The 17,742-nt window shown below is 41.2% G+C and overlaps 1 protein-coding gene across 6 annotated transcripts in view; it reads right to left on the bottom strand.

Annotated features, from left to right (window-relative positions):
* Nucleotides 1-17,742, bottom strand: part of cux2b (cut-like homeobox 2b) — a 104,919-nt gene that overhangs the window by 55,651 nt on the left and 31,526 nt on the right. For 4 of the 6 annotated variants that reach the window (XM_017043048.2, XM_017043050.2, XM_017043049.2 and 1 more), the window contains exons 2-3: nt 3,419-3,529; nt 1,836-1,883 (exon numbers count right to left, since the gene is read on the bottom strand). In XM_017043048.2, the coding sequence (XP_016898537.1) occupies nt 1,836-1,883; nt 3,419-3,529 (159 nt within the window). Of the gene's footprint in view, nt 1-93; nt 261-1,835; nt 1,884-3,418; nt 3,530-4,277; nt 16,800-17,742 lie in introns of those variants that run through there. The other 2 variants (XM_025053056.1, XM_025053055.1) reach the window with 2 other exon arrangements.

Here is a 17,742-nt window from a genome sequence, read left to right as displayed (position 1 = left end):
CTGAGGGTCCCCGAACTGGGGAGGGTGAAGACAGGGACCACAATAATTCTCTCATCTTCATACAAACACACAGACTTTTGTACTGTTCCCCACCTTTACACAGCTGCGGGGGAGCTTTAGTTCATCCAAAACCCCACAGACACAGAAGAACATCCAACTGCACCTCCAACTTCTACCCTTGCAGCAGCAGGTTGAGGTCCCACAGATTGTTCTCAGGTTGTGCGGGCCACCGCTGGGTAAAGTTCACATGCCTCTGCAAGCTGGTTGACATTACCAAAAAGGTCAGAGTGTTTCAGAAGACACAGGAGGATTCTACTATTATGGTGTGTTATTTGATCCAACTGGCGACTAGATATTGTCGCCAGTTGGATATTGTTTTGAAGACTTCTCTTCTCGTTCTTTGAGAAGACATAAACCCAGTCTTCAAACCAATATCTATCAGGAGAGAAGAGTTACATTCCTCATCCTTATACAAAAATAATAAAAAACTCATTGCATGTTAGCTCTAGCCCAGGGGTGTTAAAAACTCATTTTCACCAGGGGCCACATCAGCAACACTGACCGGTCAGTTACCTGTGGTAACTGTAAGACTGTATAGATGTAACTACTCCATAACTTAATAATAACTGTTGCTACATTTGATTATTATTTATTCAAGTTATAAATATCACACATTTGTTCTGTGTGATGAAAAATAAACTTTGAATTTATCAGGTTGAGAAACTCAGCATGGCCACACAAAATGACGTGGGAGGCCGCATTTGGCACAAAGGACACGTGCTCTAGCTTGTCACGTAAAACATTCCTTCAAGAGTCATTTTTGGGGAAAATTATGTCCTCAATTATACAGCACATAATCCTGAGGATGTTACACAACACAGACCAAGTGGTACCCAGAGAGGCTTGTAGCTAATGAGAAAAAAAAATCATCACTCATTATCCACCATCTATTTTATCTACTGTGAAGCATCGCAAGACTCCCAGTTGTCAGACATCAATAGTGCTTAAATTAATCCTATGGGCTCCTGTTTGCACAATAAAGATACGGAAGGGTGCCTCTGATATTTGTGTGACTTTACAGCAGGGGTAATTGAATTAGCACACAAATCAAGCACAGAGCAGCGCAGAGTGAAGCAGCGAATGTGATAGCTCGCTGCCAGGGAACACGGTTGCTCGGGCATAGTCAATTATAAAGCATTAAAAAAGAAGCTGCCAATAATCACTTCCAAGAGAACTGAGTGTTCTCATGTTTACCGATGATGGGGGCTTTCAGGTTCGCACTGTACGGGTGTTCGGAGGCGAGAGTGAGGCTGGAAACATATTTGCGGTATCATTTCCATAAGCCTCTGCTTTGCGGACCATAACTCGGCTCACAAATGTGATTTATGACCTTGGTTTAATGGCTGGAGCAGAGTCTTGGTAGGTATCAGATGACTTTTTCAATATGGCGACGTCAGAGGGGGCACGCTGAATTGACCATCACAACAGGAAATGAGGGCTTGTCTCAGCCAAGAAAATATGAGAAGCAAGATATCTGATCATCTAATGGCAGATAGATGCTATCTCACTTTGACAGAGATGGCATCAGTCAATAAGCACCACATGAGCAGTAACATGAAAATGATTCCAGGGATTCCTCGTCCACTCTGCCAGCTCATTCACTGCTGATCTATAACAGTGGATGTCAAGCAAGAGTAACATCTCTTTTCCCAACAAACACTGGTGAAATCATTCTTACGAGATAATTTTTCGGACTTTCTCTGTGTTGTTTGCAGGCGATGTACTGTATATGTTTCCTGCACCTGTGAAATGAAAAAAAAAAAATTGTGACTCACCTGAGCTTGGAAACTCTTAAGCACAGGTGCCACCATCTCCCGAACCTCCTACAAACACACAAAAAAGCAAACTCAGCCTCAGCATTTTTGAAATCTCACAGATGTTCCGACTGATCAAGAACCACACGGTTGGTCCTCCAGTGAGACACAAACAGCACCAGGACAGAGGATGGAAATAGAACATGTAAATGGATTATATCTGCTCTCAACATGCCTGTGCGTGTGTGTAAGTGTTAGGCATGATGTCATGGGCTGTGGGTATTAGAGGTTTAACCTAAGTGGTTTGAGTGGGCATGTTTGAAAAGTGGGGCTTTCCAGCGGTTTGTGTCAGAGCTGGGAGATTCAGACTGGTGTGAGCTTTCACAGCCTCAGGTGAGCCGGCGGTGACAGCCTGATCCTGACTTAAATGCCTGTATTATACTGACAAGATTACAGCAGCACACCACATACACAGGCTGGGATCATCAGCCGGCGTAGTCACAGCAAACAGAAGTGAAAACTCTTTTATTTAAACAGAGACTGTCTGTTGAAAACTCTTCAGGCTTTAAACCCATTCACATTCGAGTCGTAGCAGTGAGGTAAAGAAAAATGAACAGCGTGATGTGTGTTTGTCATGCCACGTCACCAACGGCCGTGACTTCACCTCCTGGTCAAAAGTTTTGAACTTAAAATAAATGTTTGACTTTTATCAGCTGGTGATTCAGCTTTAAAGCTAATATGTTAGCAGAGAAGCTGTGGAAACTAAAAAAAAAAAAAAAGAGCCTGGACTCTAACCCCACCATGACAGAGGCTAATAATATACACCAAGGCCTGACATTTAAATATTAACTGAGCTTGTGGACTCCAGGGAGGACAAGCAGGGGAGGTAAAATAGAACTTCTCTAAAGTGGTGAGATGTGATAATGTGAGTAATGCAGGGTTCTTTTTGTGCTAAGGTACAGTCTGAGACAAAAACAAACCAAAAAAAATAAAAAAAATAGGAAACTAGATGCACAAATATAGACTGAGAGGCGGCAACAAGAAAACCTTTAAAAAGTCAAATCATCTTGAAGAGACAGTCCAGGGCCAGAGAGAAGGAAATAAGGAAAGGTGACATTGAACAACAATTAACTCAAACACATGTTGCTGAGAAGAAGGGAAAGGGACAGAACCCTGTGAGATATGTGAGAAGCAGGAGGGAAAAAAAAGTGAGACATCCTCAGGCAGTCAGAAAAACTTGAGTCTTGTTCTTCATTTTGTTTTTCTAACATGACTACAATCAAAAGCACACACTAAAGCTGTTGTCCTATCTAAAAACTAAAAAAGGACCATGGTAGTAAAACTGATTTAGATTAGTGAAATTAATCCATATTATATATACTACATTGCAAAGTTTATAGATAAAGCTAAAATGTTCAATCCCGCAGATGGGTGTTTTTGAATGCATTTTTCTAAATAGAGAACTCCATGTACAAAGGTTGATGCGTGGGCATGAGAGGCAGCGATGTGGTGGTTCAGTACCTGAGGAGGTGAGGGTGAGGAAAATGACACATGCCCTTGTGTGTATTTTGTGTATCTGTGGAGTGGAGCTCTGCCAGACTCACCTCAGGGACATTTCTCTTGAACTCCCTGCTCAGCTCCACCAGGTGCTTGTGGGAATGTTCACTCTCCTCTTGTCGACCCGCCAGCTCAGATGCTACAGAATTTAGCTCCTTCTGTGAACACACACACACACAAAGGAAAAATAGGGAATGAAACAGTGAGACGAAAGAGGAGGCACTTTAGGGAAAGCTGGTCTGCCAACCCTGGTCCAGTAAAGAGTGTACATAAATAAAAATATACTGCTGAATATTAACAATGTAATCCTTCATGATCTCACGGCAGTAATACTTACAGCTAGCACTGGCCCATAAATAATTAAGCCAAAATAAATCCAATGCCTACAGTAGCAGAAGGCCTTTTAGATAATCAGTATTTGAAATAATCGATACGCTTGCAACAGCTATAGAGCAGCCAGAGAGGGAGTGAGGGCAACGGGGAGGGGAGGGCAGAGAGAGGAGGTGAGTCACGTGTAAAGACCTGACAAACACTCTTACAAACAAATGAGGGCTTCCTCCTGAACTAAAAGGCTGTTTTTTTTAAGCCGATTCAAACCTGCAAATGTCTCCGCTGCTGCTGTAATTACCACAGGTCAGATCCATGTTCTGCTTTTGTTCAATCTAGGCAACAATTGATGTATTGATCCCACACTGATTTCCAATACATGAGAGCCGCATCCGTTACCCTTTCAGTGCTACCGGAAAACATCAGCAGCAGGAGCAGCAGCATTAGCATTGACCACAGATTCACTGTTCCATTAACATCTCTGTACATTTTCTTGTTTGTACGTTTGTGTTACACCAAAATAAGAGAGCGCTCCACTAGATCCACTATTCAAAGCTGTCTGTGTCTCAGGAAGCTCACATTCATGCTGGACTCAGCTGCACCACATGCCATCCACAAATCCAATATTATCGATCCGTCATCCAATTCCCGGCTCTTTCAGCAAACAGGAAGAAGCAGGAGAGGAAAAAAAGAAAAAAAAAAGAAATAAAAGCAGATTTAAAGTGTGCTGTGTTGCTCTAACAGACAAGTGTACATCACACCTCCTCTTCCTTTGACTCAGACCGGCATTCGATAAAAATCTCCTTTTCCTAACGGCTGGGTTAGATTATTATAAAAGTGGGGGAAAAGGGCGGGGGATTCAATTACCTCTGTGAATTTATATATGACGGCAGGAAAATTAAATTGACTATGTTTTAATTAATCCTCACTCTCACTTTAAGGCAATTTAATAAATCATCACGCAAAGAAAAAGAAAAGAAAATAGATGGGGTAAAACTTGAGCAGCAGGGGCCTCAGGAGATGTTGGCAGAGTGTCGGGTCAGACGCTGCGGGTTAATTGAAGGGTCTCTGGTTTAAGTCCATGGACTGACAAGTCATGAAGAGGCTTAAGACAGTCTGGTTTATGTTGAAAATGTTAAAAAAAATGCAAAGCTATACACTATGATGCAGCACTTAAACATTACACTTTGAGCCTCAGCTGTGAACCTGACTGGACTTAGTTTAGCTGTTTGATGATGGGTTTGCCCAGTAATCATTGTTTTACCAGCAATAATTAATTCAAACAGGTCGAGAGGAAGAAAACATTTTTTAAATAAAACAGGGTTGTTTTTTTTTTGTCATTGTCATTCAAAAGTACATGGGTGATTTAAGGAGAAACAGCACATTAAGGAGTCAAGGACATTTTTTATTTAGTCTAAATCAGTGTGGGGCATGAACATGCAGTAAAGCTCGTAAAACTTTGCCAAAGTTCTTTTAGTCCTTGAATGGTTTGGCATTGACCTCAAAAGACAGCCCTGGGAAAACCATTAGTCATTGGAGCGGCGGATTTGGTTGGGAGACAGAACACAAACAGAACATCCCACCTTCAGAACTCAACAGGAAGAGGGCTGTGATGAATTTTGTGTTTAACTTTTTCGATCAAATTCTGGCACTCAAAATTTTACTGCAATTCTTTTTTTTTAAACTTAGCCTCGATTGTGTCTCAATCTAGACACTGGGTGGAAGCTAGGTATTTCTATATTTCTCTATGTTAAATATATATTATATATGATTATTCACAGGCTCAGACTATATATCTGGTTAATAGTGTAATATTCCAGAGGTTGTTAGACCAATACGTGACATTTCTAGCAAAAGTGTGACAATACTTTAGGAATTCTTGTTAGCCTGTGCAATCTATCTTGAACGAGTCTTTCTAGAGATTAGAATAAAAGCTCAGAAGACAGCCAACCTCCGCTGGATTGAAATGACCCCGGCTCTGGCTAATCTTGCCAAGAGAAGTTTCCTCCAGAAGTGACTGAGTGGATTTTAGAAGTACTTAAGATATAACAGTGTCGTGATTCAAGTTCGCCTCTGCTTCAGCGGCCTCGGCATGGAGTCTGACTCACTTTTCATTGTAGCTGATGAGAGTGTTGAATGCTGGTGCTTTATGAGAGTCAGGCAGTGCAGTCATAATGGTACAGTTATTTTTGAAAACGCTTCCATCTCTCCTACAGTGTTATACGGGAGGAAGGCCTGGGCAACAGGGCATCAAATGAGAACTACTGTGCCTTTCTTTAGGGAAGTGAAGCAGAACAGAGTGTCTGCTACTTTGGGCGTCTTTCTCAGATGGATGATGGGAGGAACTTGACAACGTAGTGTTTGGCAAAGCTACCAGGAGAGAAAAAAAATACTGGAGGAGTTTCTTTTTCTCCTCTGCCTCCTAATCAGATTTGATCCATATCAAACTGTCCAACAGAGGAGCCTGATGATCCCCTGATAAACACTCACTTCCCATTATGCTGATTTCCATCCTTCACAGGATTTATTTGCATGAACATGTTGCTTCTGTTTCTGTCTGAAACACTTACAAATGCAAAAGACAAGTTCAGCGTGCGGTTTAAAAAGGAGCTCCTGTAATAATTTGACAGGTTTTAAAAAGGTCGATTGGGACCACATTTTCAGTGTGTGGCAGTCGTGTCAATACAGGGCTCCTGTCATTAAGCCTCTGCCAGTCAAACATCCAGCCATAATTGATGAGTTTCCCCAGGGGAGGGTGAAGCTGTCGCTGGGGCTGGAGGGACAGGAAAAAGGGATTTCAAAGTGTGGAACCAGTGCTGGTGAGCTAGGATTCAATCTGTGAAGGGAAAAAGCAATCTCAGGGACTTCTGACTCAAAAACAAAGACCAAGAAACAAGAAGCTTATTGGCTTTAACAGGATAGACCTGTAGCCTATTGGCAGTCAGTAAATGGACTCGACGCTGAAAGAACTGTTGAACGGGGCAGAAAAAAAAACACGTCTCACAAGTAGTTGGTTTTACCAACGTAGGTCTACACTTCAGAGACAGAGTGACCCAGGATGAACTCAATCAAGGGTTGTACAGTAGTCACGTGATCCACATGACAATCATTTATTGACTCTATTTAAAGACCAAAGGTTTGCTAGGTGGCAGCAACTCATATATAGACAGTTATACATGTTATTATGTTCTCAATAGTATTTCAATTCGTTTCAATTCACTTTCAATTTCACTCTGTTAAAGTTGGGAACCAAACCACCATGTCATTTCCTCATACATAGTACTAACCCCTGTATTTATACCTTTACTCCACACTTGACGTGTATTTCAACTGAATGCAAAACTCACAGGCTGCAGTGCAACCTCAACTATCAGATGTTTCAATAAAACTTGTGGACATGCATGAACGTAAATTATCGATAAAAAAAATCTTATCTTGCAAAGCACAAAAAAAAAGCAGAAAAACGTACTAGAACAACCTGTGCATACGTGGACGGCTAATGCATTGTGCTGGAGTACATATGACATTGATTCATTAAAGCGAGCTCATCTTGATTACATCTGTAGTGGTAAGCTATTTTCTAGCCTTTCACAAAGACAACCCAGGGTAGAAAATGTTGACAACCGGTGAGTGTGTATGTGTGCTGGGGTTGGACAGCACAAATTAAAGAGGAACAAAAAGGGAGTAGGAGGAGGAAAAAGGGGAAAAATGCAGATGGGGTATTATTTTTCTTTTTGTATCCCATCTAATTGCAATCATAGGCAGATGTCTGAAAGTGTGACAGCATCAGCAGAATTGCTGCTGAGAGCACAGAATCTTTGTCTAAAAATAATCAGACATTCTGTGTGCTGCTGTTTGTTATAATGGTAATCGATGCTGGAGGCTTTGAATTCCATCAATTTATAGATCCACTCTGTTCTGCCTGGTGACTGTGCTGCCTCACAACCCCCACCGCATTTGCACACCGACGCAAAATACACACACACACACACACTTTCACGTAACTTGCACAAAGAGTAGCCGGGCACACATGAATACACACAAATATATATACATGTGTGCACTCTCTGAACACACTGGGGCTGCAGTGAGGCAGAGCAGGTCCACGTGTGATTAAGATAAGTGTAGTTTCCTTTCATACGTTTCCTTATCGCCTCCCCTTTCTCTGTGAGGCACAGGTTTGTCCACAGCTACCTCAGGTTAGCCCCTGCATCTCAGACACCACATTTGAGAGTGGGGGACTGATCAATAAATCAAATCGCCACAATCAATGGCCCCAGTCACTGCAGTCTAGTCTGGCCTCAACATTATTACTGGAACCCCACCCGCCCACTCAGACAGACAGCCAGTAGGAGGATGGAGTGGAGCGGGAACAGCAAATGTTGGCATTCGTCCATATGAAAAGACCATATAAGGTGTGTGTGTGTGTTCAAGCACCATCCAGTAATAAGCAAGTCTGCTAGGAGGCGTCTTTGACCTACATGACCAGGAGCTCAAACACGGTGATGAAAGCTCAGCTCCTCTGACATGGAGCAGGGAGGAGCTGCTGTCACCTGGAATCTCCCTTCATCTGTCTACCCCCAACTAATGCTCCTTCAAATTTAATCTGCCTCATTTCTACTACAGTCAGCCCCAGTCACAGCGCCATCACACTGCTCCTGGACCACAACACACTCTGCTTTAACATTGTTTGTAAAGAGCTGTTTGTTTTAGCCCCACCTTCAGGTCAGGTGGGTGTGGTTCAAGGTACATTTACATTTACTTTTTTAATGTGAGATTTTTTTTTTTGGGCTGCTGTCACAAATCTTGTCATTATTATTTGCATTTTTCCAATTTGCTTATTCCAACAACGGGAAAAATGGCTGACTTTTGATTACTGTTTTGGTTAGTTATAGCTATAGCTAATTTTTCACAGGTCTTAACCATTTGGCTAATTTTATTTGTACTCTTTTATGTGGATGTATGTAGTTATTTATATATTTTCAGGTTTTACACTCTTTTCAGTTACAGTTCTGCCTATGTTTTTGTTTTAGACTAACAGTAAAGTGTTTTCCCGTTCCTTTTTTAAAAAACATTGATTTGGGCTAACATTACAACAGTACGATATGTTTTTGCTGCACATTTTTTGTAAAAAATAATTTGAACATTTACCTGCAGTGATACTGCGCGGTTTGTGCCAAGAAATACTATATTGGTTGAACATACAATAGATGGTGAGGTCTTAGCAACAAGGGAAATCATATTTCATTTTGACGACTCTAAACTCTGGACCGGTGAGTCTGATTAATCATCCAAAATAATTAATCCCCAGTCAATCAGGTTGTCTTCAAACAGCACGCTAAATCCTACAAAGGCAGGGAGAATCCTGTGAGCATCACAACCATCACAGAGGTGTGATGGTTGGTGTCTCAGCTGTTATTAACAAAGTTTTGGTTTCCTCGTCCACCACAGACTTCCTGTCAACACTTCTCTGGGTCTAATTCTGGCATTCACACTTGGTCACACATGTTCCTTGCTGACAGACTGGTGAAACATCACTGTGTCAGTGCAGAGGCTTTGATTCTATTCATTGACAGTTTTTGTTAAAACCCATGTAATGTTGAATCAGGATAACATCTTTGTATCTGCTCTTTGTCACACACTATCCTGAATCTTTGTTGAGTCCAGTGAACAACTTCAAATGTCCTCAATTAAAAACTTCAAATTGCGATCCATGACTGAATGGTCCATACAACAGCCAATTACAACACCTTATTCATCATCATTAAGGCCGACCATTGTTCTGCTCCTTTTAAACTCTTCGGTTACAATCAGGGTGTCTATTGTCATTGTCTGGTACACGCGGGGTGACTAATTACACAGTCCTATGATTCGTTAGCAGACTGGTGGGTGGAAACCCGAGAGAGGCCATGAGAACCAAAATAATCAACTCACATGGATACATAAAGGTGCAAGACCCTCCTTTGAAAAAACTACTACTGCTGCTCCTGTTTTTTGTTTTGGTTTTTTGGTTTGTTTTGACAGGAAAATTACAGAAATACAGAACAATTTGGACCATTAACTTGACCATTTTTCCTCAGGAATAATTTACTACTTATTTGCCATTTTACAGATTTTAGCCATTTTAGCTAATCACTGTTTTTTGTTTGGTTTTTTTTTTGTTTCTTAAGGGACATTTTGTTTAAAAAAAATTTAGTCTAACTGTCAATACTATACTATAAGAAGTTCTCACTGCATGTACATATGACATCAATACAAATTTAATTGAAATAAAAATATAATATTACTATCACTGTTGGTCATCAGGTATTTCCAAATGGGCAAGAACATATCCCAGTACCCCAGTAAAAAAAAGTTTGGATGTGATCTTTTGGGACTCTGTTGGTTTCTGTGCTTCTTCCAAAGTTAGAAAAGCACGTTGCACTGGGACGACACTTGTTTCTCTGAAGCTTGTATCATTGAGGTCATATATTGGCGGAGGAAGAAGGTGCCACAGAGGCAGAGCCAAGACGACGGTGGCCCACTTTTACCTGAAACGACAAGCCGCAGAGACGCCACGCAGCTAACCTACCATTGTTTATTCCCTCTTAAGAAATGTCAATCTGTTGTCTCTCAGGTGAGCTGCTCTTCCTCTTGTTTTTCTTGGTTTTTTTTTTCTACTCTCTTCGTTTTCCCATGTTGACTGCTGTGAGATCAAAGACACACTGAATATTTCAGGTACGGAGAGAAGACTGCAGTTCACACCACCTGTGTGGTGCTGAGAGATGGGTTCCTCCTCTGGATTAGACTCAGACTAAGCGAGGCCCCGGGGGCCTGGCGACATGAACCAGGGCCACCTGTCTGAGAGAAATGGGGAACATTTCTCTACTCTCCTCCTCCTCCCCCGTCCTCCTTCATCTCCATTTCTCTGGTTTTTTGTTGTTGTTTTTTTTTCTCATTTGAACCAAAAATAAATTTAGGGTTGGGAATAAAACCTGTACAAACAGGCATCTGAGAAAGGTGAACAACAACACACAAAAATCAAAATAAGATCAGCAGGCAGGTGTGGCCCTGGAAACTTAATGAATTTGGTATTGTAAAAATATGTTTGGAGGATTATTTGGATAATTCCAAGGGCAGTTATTTTAAGTTTGTACAACTATATTTGGAACAACTTTAAGCATGTTTTGAGACTCTTAGATATTGAGCTTATTTTTAGTTCTAATTGTATTTAATTGTGACCACAGGGAGGTTGCTTTCAATTTAATTATGGTAGATGTAAAAACATTTTAGCCTTTTTTCAACCCAAAATAATACAAATGAAAAGACGGTCGCTCACGCACATGTCAGAACACATTGCTACTGTTTTCTGCCTTAACACTGGACACACACGTAGTGTGTAGCGGGTCTGCCTGTGTGATAATCCTCATCACCTCGTCAGCATCAACACTTCTGACCCAAATATAAAGTATCCCTGACGTCGGCACCAGCTCCACCAGTTTGATGTAGCTGCTCTCCTCTGAGGGCTGTGTGCCCTGACATGTGTGCATGTGTAAGCACTTATGCAAACGCGTCTGTGTGTGTGCAGGATGCGCACATACGTGCCTGTGTGTATGTGTGCGTGGACGTGTGGTCAGGGGGGCGTGGAGCAGGTTCCCCTCTACTAGTTCATGGCCCTGTCTCTCAAAAGGGCCGTAAAGTCTTTACAGCAAATACCTTACATTCATCTGTGTCAGAGCGCTCGGCACACATTAGGCGTTTACACGGGAGGAAACACAATCTATTTGATGCTACACTGCCCACACGTCCACAGCCTTCGTCCTCCTCCTTATTCTCTTCCTCCCGCTCCCCATAACACTGAAGACTGAAGAAGTGTTTAACTTCCATTTCATATTCTGAACAGGCAGGCAGACAGGGGGGAATGAACTCCATCTTGCTGTAAATCAGTGTTTAAACAGTCGGCTAAATGTAATCTGGAAAGAGTCAACAAGAGGCCCCTCACATTACTCCACTCAAGATATTTGTTTTTATTTATTCTGGAATGTGCAATTGATTTTTTGTTGTTGCCCCTAATGATGTATGCAAACGGTACATCGAAAGAAGTCACACTTCATTTTTTCCTCCCGGCTCCTGCTGCTGCTTCTCCTGCTTCTCCTGCTTCTCCTGCTGCTGCTGCTGCTGCACATCTTTTAATATCACTAGTGCTCATGAGAACAAGTGGAGGTTAATCTAAGGAGCGGGTCAAAGCCAGACGCCTCTTTGTAAATGTCAGCAGGGAGATCTGGGCCTTGCTTATTACCACACTAAACCAACACTGCTGACGGCACCAAGACGGATGTGAGACCCGGAGATGTTTGATCTCCACCCCCTACACACACACACACACACACAAACACACTGGTGTAGACACACACACAGAGGCCAACCAACTACCAAAACTTTATTAATCAATTGATTTATTGCCATAAATCAGGACAGGCTTTGATTATATCAGCAAGTCATGCAATCAATCAATTAGTCTGAGCCTTGCGGCCCAATTTAGGAGAGAAAGATGAATGCTCCCCCACACCATCCATTTGGTTGTCCGTTTACCCATCAAACACTGCTGCTGTTGACTCCCAGCCCCAACATGCATCCCTTTATTGATTTCTGCAGATTAAACTTGCAAAGGAAGCAAATGACGAGGAATAATTCTGCCATTTTTATTTGCACCGGACTGAACATTTGAAAACATTCTCTAGTCAACAAAGTGCGAAGATCATATTCTGTCATCAGCAGCAATTAGGAGAACACTAGATAGAACTATAAAAAACACCTTCAAGGATCTGTTTAAGACCTGGGTTCACATTTTTAAACCCCAGGTTTAAAATCACACATATCTGTTTGAGATGTTAAGAAATGATCCAGCAGATGGTGCAAGAACATCCTGCTGTTGAGCTGTTAGCAAGCAAACAACAGACAGTCCATTAGTCATCCTGGAGGCACAGATATGGCACCAGAGTGTTCCATATCCATCTTTACACTGTCTACTATTTCATGTGCAGGTCATCAAACTAAAAATGTTGAAACGTCAGCAGCCCCAATGTTTGTTTGCCAAGAAGGACTGGTCAAGCTGTACAATAAAAGCAAAATTAGAACTCGTCAGGGTCTTTTTTTACTGATTGACTAATGAGACATACAGATAAACCCTTCTACTAGACCAGGGGTCTACAATAAGTGGATTGTGATCTGCCAGTTGCAAAGGGAGTTCTGGTAGATCATGAGCGATTAAAATAATAAATTAAAATATATTCTACGAGTAAATATATATTGAATGTTTTCATATAGGTAGTTCATTTTAGCCTGGCTATTTAAATAGGAGCTAAAAAACCAAAACAGTGTGAGCACGTGCATGTGCTACATCATGCGCTACCTGGATTAAAGAAAATAAAATACTTAAAAAAGACGATATGAGCTAAAATGCTAAAATGACAAAAGTGCTCCTGTGTGAAACAGACAGAATGAAAGAATTTTTTTATTTTTTTTATCAGATAGGGCTGTCAAGGATTCTATGAAAATGGAAAAAGGAAGGAAGGGGCTGAACGTGGAAACAGCTGGATGAACAAAATGGGAAAAACATATGTATAATGACATATTTGTTTTATATTTTTATCCCAACTGTGAATTCCAATCCACATTGTGACACCAGCTGCATCGGTCCACCGCCCTCCATCTGCGACTCCGTGTCAGGAAGTCTCCGAGGACAGGCGCCGAAACTTTGGGGACAACAAAAACCGACAAGAGCAACTAGAGCACGACAGAGTGGGCTGCCTGTGCCAACGGCGGGTTGGAATGTGGTAGACTGGGAGAGCTCTGTAAAGAGTGGAGAACAATCCCCCGGGAGACTGTCTTTGGTGGGATTAGAGCCCCAGCAGACGTGGTTCTGCATCACACAACCAGACCCTGGTGTGTTACAGCTGAGGGAGGAAGCGAGCTATCTGTGGGAGTTTTAAAGTTCTGCCCAATCTCCCCAATCCACACCATGTAATTAGAGATAAAGACAGAGGGCTCGGATACTCAACCTCAATTCTCCTGGTTTTACACAAGACTGCCCACCCATGGACCACAGAGGGGCCCGGGAACACCGCCACACGGCCAGCCCCCCTCCCCACCACCCACCACCCACACACACACACACACATGTACCAGCTCTGCATAAAGCCCTATTACACCCAACTGTTCTACCAACTAAATTTATGAGAAGCTACAAGGTACGGTACATGATCATGATTGATTACCGTTCAAATGTGCAGTGTCCTGAAATCCCTGCACCGTGATTCCCAGTGGCAGCACACTTTTTTCCTACACTATATTTCCACACATTATGTGTGTCGAGGAGAGTTGATAGTGTGGAAATCCTCAGGTAAACAATAACCCTGGTATAAAAGTAATTTTTCCTCCTATCTATGGCATCATTCAGGGGGGGCGGGGGGAGTATTTAGCGGATAAAACAGAGCAGCGACTCCCCACGATATTCAAGAAACACAAAATTATACTATGGTGGGATCCATTATTCATCTCAGATACATTTTTCATTTAAGAAAGGGCTGGATATGAGCAGTGATGAATGCATTGCCCAGGATGCAATTTGTATGTAAAATAACAGAAGATTACAGAATATGTTTTAAGTGCAAATGCAGTTTGTTGCCATCTAAGTAGAAAATACATTCCTACAAAGAGAAGTCAGACCTGAGCTGTGATGCTGCTCATAACATCGGTTAGCCCACAGCCAGGACCCTCGCCACCGCTTATAGGGGTCACAATAAGAGGTTCAGTGATAAATGAGGAGACTGGAGAAGAATTTTATTCACATTATATAAACACTGTCGGGGTACAATGTTTGAAACTGGGGGTTAACTAGGCCGATTAACTGCAGGCAGGGCTCATACATTTGTCTCCAGGTCAAATTAGAGCCATTAAAACTTGTAATAACATTTATATTTATTTATTTTAACCACCTTACAGGCATTCATTAGCATTTGAAAATGCACAGGCTGTTTTGCAATATTTTTGGCAAACTAATTTTCAGTAATTAGCTTGACCACCTTTTGGTAATTCTGTAGATCTTTTTGGATGTTAGCCCAATTTTCTGTAGATAAACTTTGAATATAAACTGATTTGCTAATCTGATTCAAAGACGTTTAGAGACAAACCTGACAATTTATCTAAATCTAAATCTCTAAAGACAAATCTTTAGCTGCGCACCATTTAGTTTAGGTTGGAATCACTGGTTAACTCAATATTTGATTATAATTAAAATTTAATTTTTTTTAAAAAATATATATAATTTTTATATAATGATTAATTAAGGGTTATGACATAGAAATTCCGAATGCAACAGCGTTCATTGATAAAACGATGCTTGAACGGAAACAGGTTATTGTGAAGAACAGCCGCGAATCTTTAACAATCACCAACTGACTTTGTGATACGCTACTTTATGGCAGTTGTGTGGACTCTCTGCCCCGGCTACGCAATTGTTGGCTGTTCACAAAATACAGGAGCCGTCTGTTTGTCCAGCTCTGAGAAATGAGGGAGCACATGTTGGCTTGGTCTGTATCGTGTCTCCTGTCCACTTTACCTCCTCTCTTTACTTAATTAAAGCTGAAATGCTGCATGCACACACACACGCACACACGTACAAAAACAAAGACAAAAAATTGCACTGCAGCAACAACAAAAAAGAAATCTTTGCCGCCACGGCTTTGGAGTGATATGTAGTTTGTATGTTTACTTAAGATACAGTCAATTTTAACAAAAATCTTGTTGATCTAAAACTAATGCAGTAAATATTTAGCATTTTGTCTCTTTCAGCTATTTTTTGGCTAACATTATTATGTATTTAAGCAATGATGATGATGTTTGTGCTAAGTTTTAGTGGTCAATGACCTCCATTCGTCAAATAAAACTTTAAATGCTCTTAAATATCTGGGGCTACTTCTGCCCGATTATACTTTTAAAGTGTAAATCAAATAAAACAAATAAATTAGTGAATTAAAATATGATTTTGTCTCTAATTACCAATTAGTGTTTGTTTCAAGTGGATTCTTTTATGTATTTTTTAACAAAATTTTCATTGACCTTTAGACAGTTTTTCATTAGCGATATTACATTTTGGGTTTGTTGCGATGCCACTCATGCACAGACAAATGTGACGTTTAAAGTCAAACATAGAACACCAATCATCTTTAGTCTTCACAGGATTTTGAACAGTCATATGGAACTCACATCCTGCTGCACACTTCCCTCAAATCCTCCCTCAGTGATTACACGTTGAGCATTTACCGACACACTGTTAGATACGTGTTGACGCACAAGTGCATGGAAACGCACCACAGTGTCTCTTCATGCTGCCTGCCAGGCAACCAAGTGTTCCTCTCAGGACTCACTCTCTCCTCATCAGCTTCACTTGCTGCACACGTTTCAACCCAGTGCTTTCAAAGACACAAAGAAAACTCCCTACACTATTCGCAGCAAAAGACAAAAAAATAATAATACAGCCTCCTAATACAGGACCTGTCCACCACAGAGCATGTAATACAACTCATTACTGGACACAGAGAGTGCAGAGAACTGTGATGGGAGAGACAAGCACGGCGGGGAGTGAAAAGAATGTCACACATTATTTCCAACTCCGCACCAACATCTCCATTTCTGCTTACGACTGGTTCTAAAACCAGCTTTAATAACTAAAGAACTCCCATTGATTTAAAAAGATTCACCGGAACAAGTGTTAGAAGAGCAATGAAAGTAAGAGGGAAACTCTCTGTGCCATTTGAGGGAATGTAGTGTAGCGTTAGTGTAAAACTGGACCTCAAATATCTGCAAATGTATCAGTCACACTAAAAAGGTTGGAGGGGATTCTGACACCTTTTGTGTAAGAACATGTAGAAGCAGCGCGCAAGCATTGTTAGCACATATCGCAATATTTCATTAAGCGATACAGTGTTGTTATTCTACAGCACTGGTTCTCAAACTTTTTCTTCTCTGTACCATCTGAGAAAACAGTGATCTCTCTGAGTACCACCATGATGACCAACATTAGAATATAGCAGCATAGGCATTTCCTGTTAGCTTCCACCACAGGAGAGAGGTTTAGAAAGATGTTTAGAAAGATATTTTTGTTTAAATGTTGTATTAATTGTGCATGGTATGTTTCAGATTTATTTAATTGAAAATGTAAATGTGAAAATGTTCATTTTCTTTGCGTACTACTAAAAAGAGCTTGTGTACCACTGGTGGTATGCGTACCACAGTGTGAGAACCACTGTTCTACAGCATTGAAGTTGTTTTTTTTTTTTAATAACAATTAAAATGCAAATATTCATGCTTTGGTTCAATTTATGTTGCTTTTGTTTCTACTCTAGTGAAAAACTCTACTACATCGGCATGCCTATAGTACGCAGTATACTGTATCTCAATACATTGTATCATTGCCCCCTTATAGTGATACATATCTTATAGGCAGATTCAATGCACACCAGCTATGGTCTGTATTGCTTAAAAGTACAGAAAATATCTAAAAATCAAGTCAACCATTGTTTTGGAGCAAACTCCATTTGTGGGATAAATCATTGCCCGTCCATCATTCACTATGAGCTCAGCAGCCACTTAGTTGGTAAACTATTTATTTTACAGTACATGACAAATGCTAACGCAGCCTCAAATATCTGGTACAACCTGATGGATACCTGGATAGAAACAGTTGTACAGACCTGAAAACTAACCACTCACCAGAACACAGGCCTGGCACCTCAGTGCTCCTTATTTCTTTCTCCTGCACTTCTGATTCTGACAGCTCTCTGGAGGAAAGAGTCCTTAAATTATCAAGTAGGGCTGTTGTTGTTTTCCTTGTTGTTTTCCTCTCTGAGGAAGGGGGGGGGGTGGACTTTGGGGGAGGAATTGGTTTGTTAAATGAGCTATGGAAGGTCTGCTGACTTTTTTTTTTCTTTCTGTTTTTGAGTAGGGGGAGTTCAGTCAGACGAGAATTGCTGCGTTGGGCATTCGAGGCAGCTGTGTGAAGTCA

Source organism: Cynoglossus semilaevis, chromosome Z (assembly GCF_000523025.1).
Source record: "Cynoglossus semilaevis isolate Cse_v1.0 chromosome Z, Cse_v1.0, whole genome shotgun sequence".
Taxonomy (NCBI): domain Eukaryota; kingdom Metazoa; phylum Chordata; class Actinopteri; order Pleuronectiformes; family Cynoglossidae; genus Cynoglossus; species Cynoglossus semilaevis.
The sequence above is the reverse complement of the archived record's forward strand: the minus strand, read 5'-3'. Positions and strand labels throughout refer to the sequence as shown.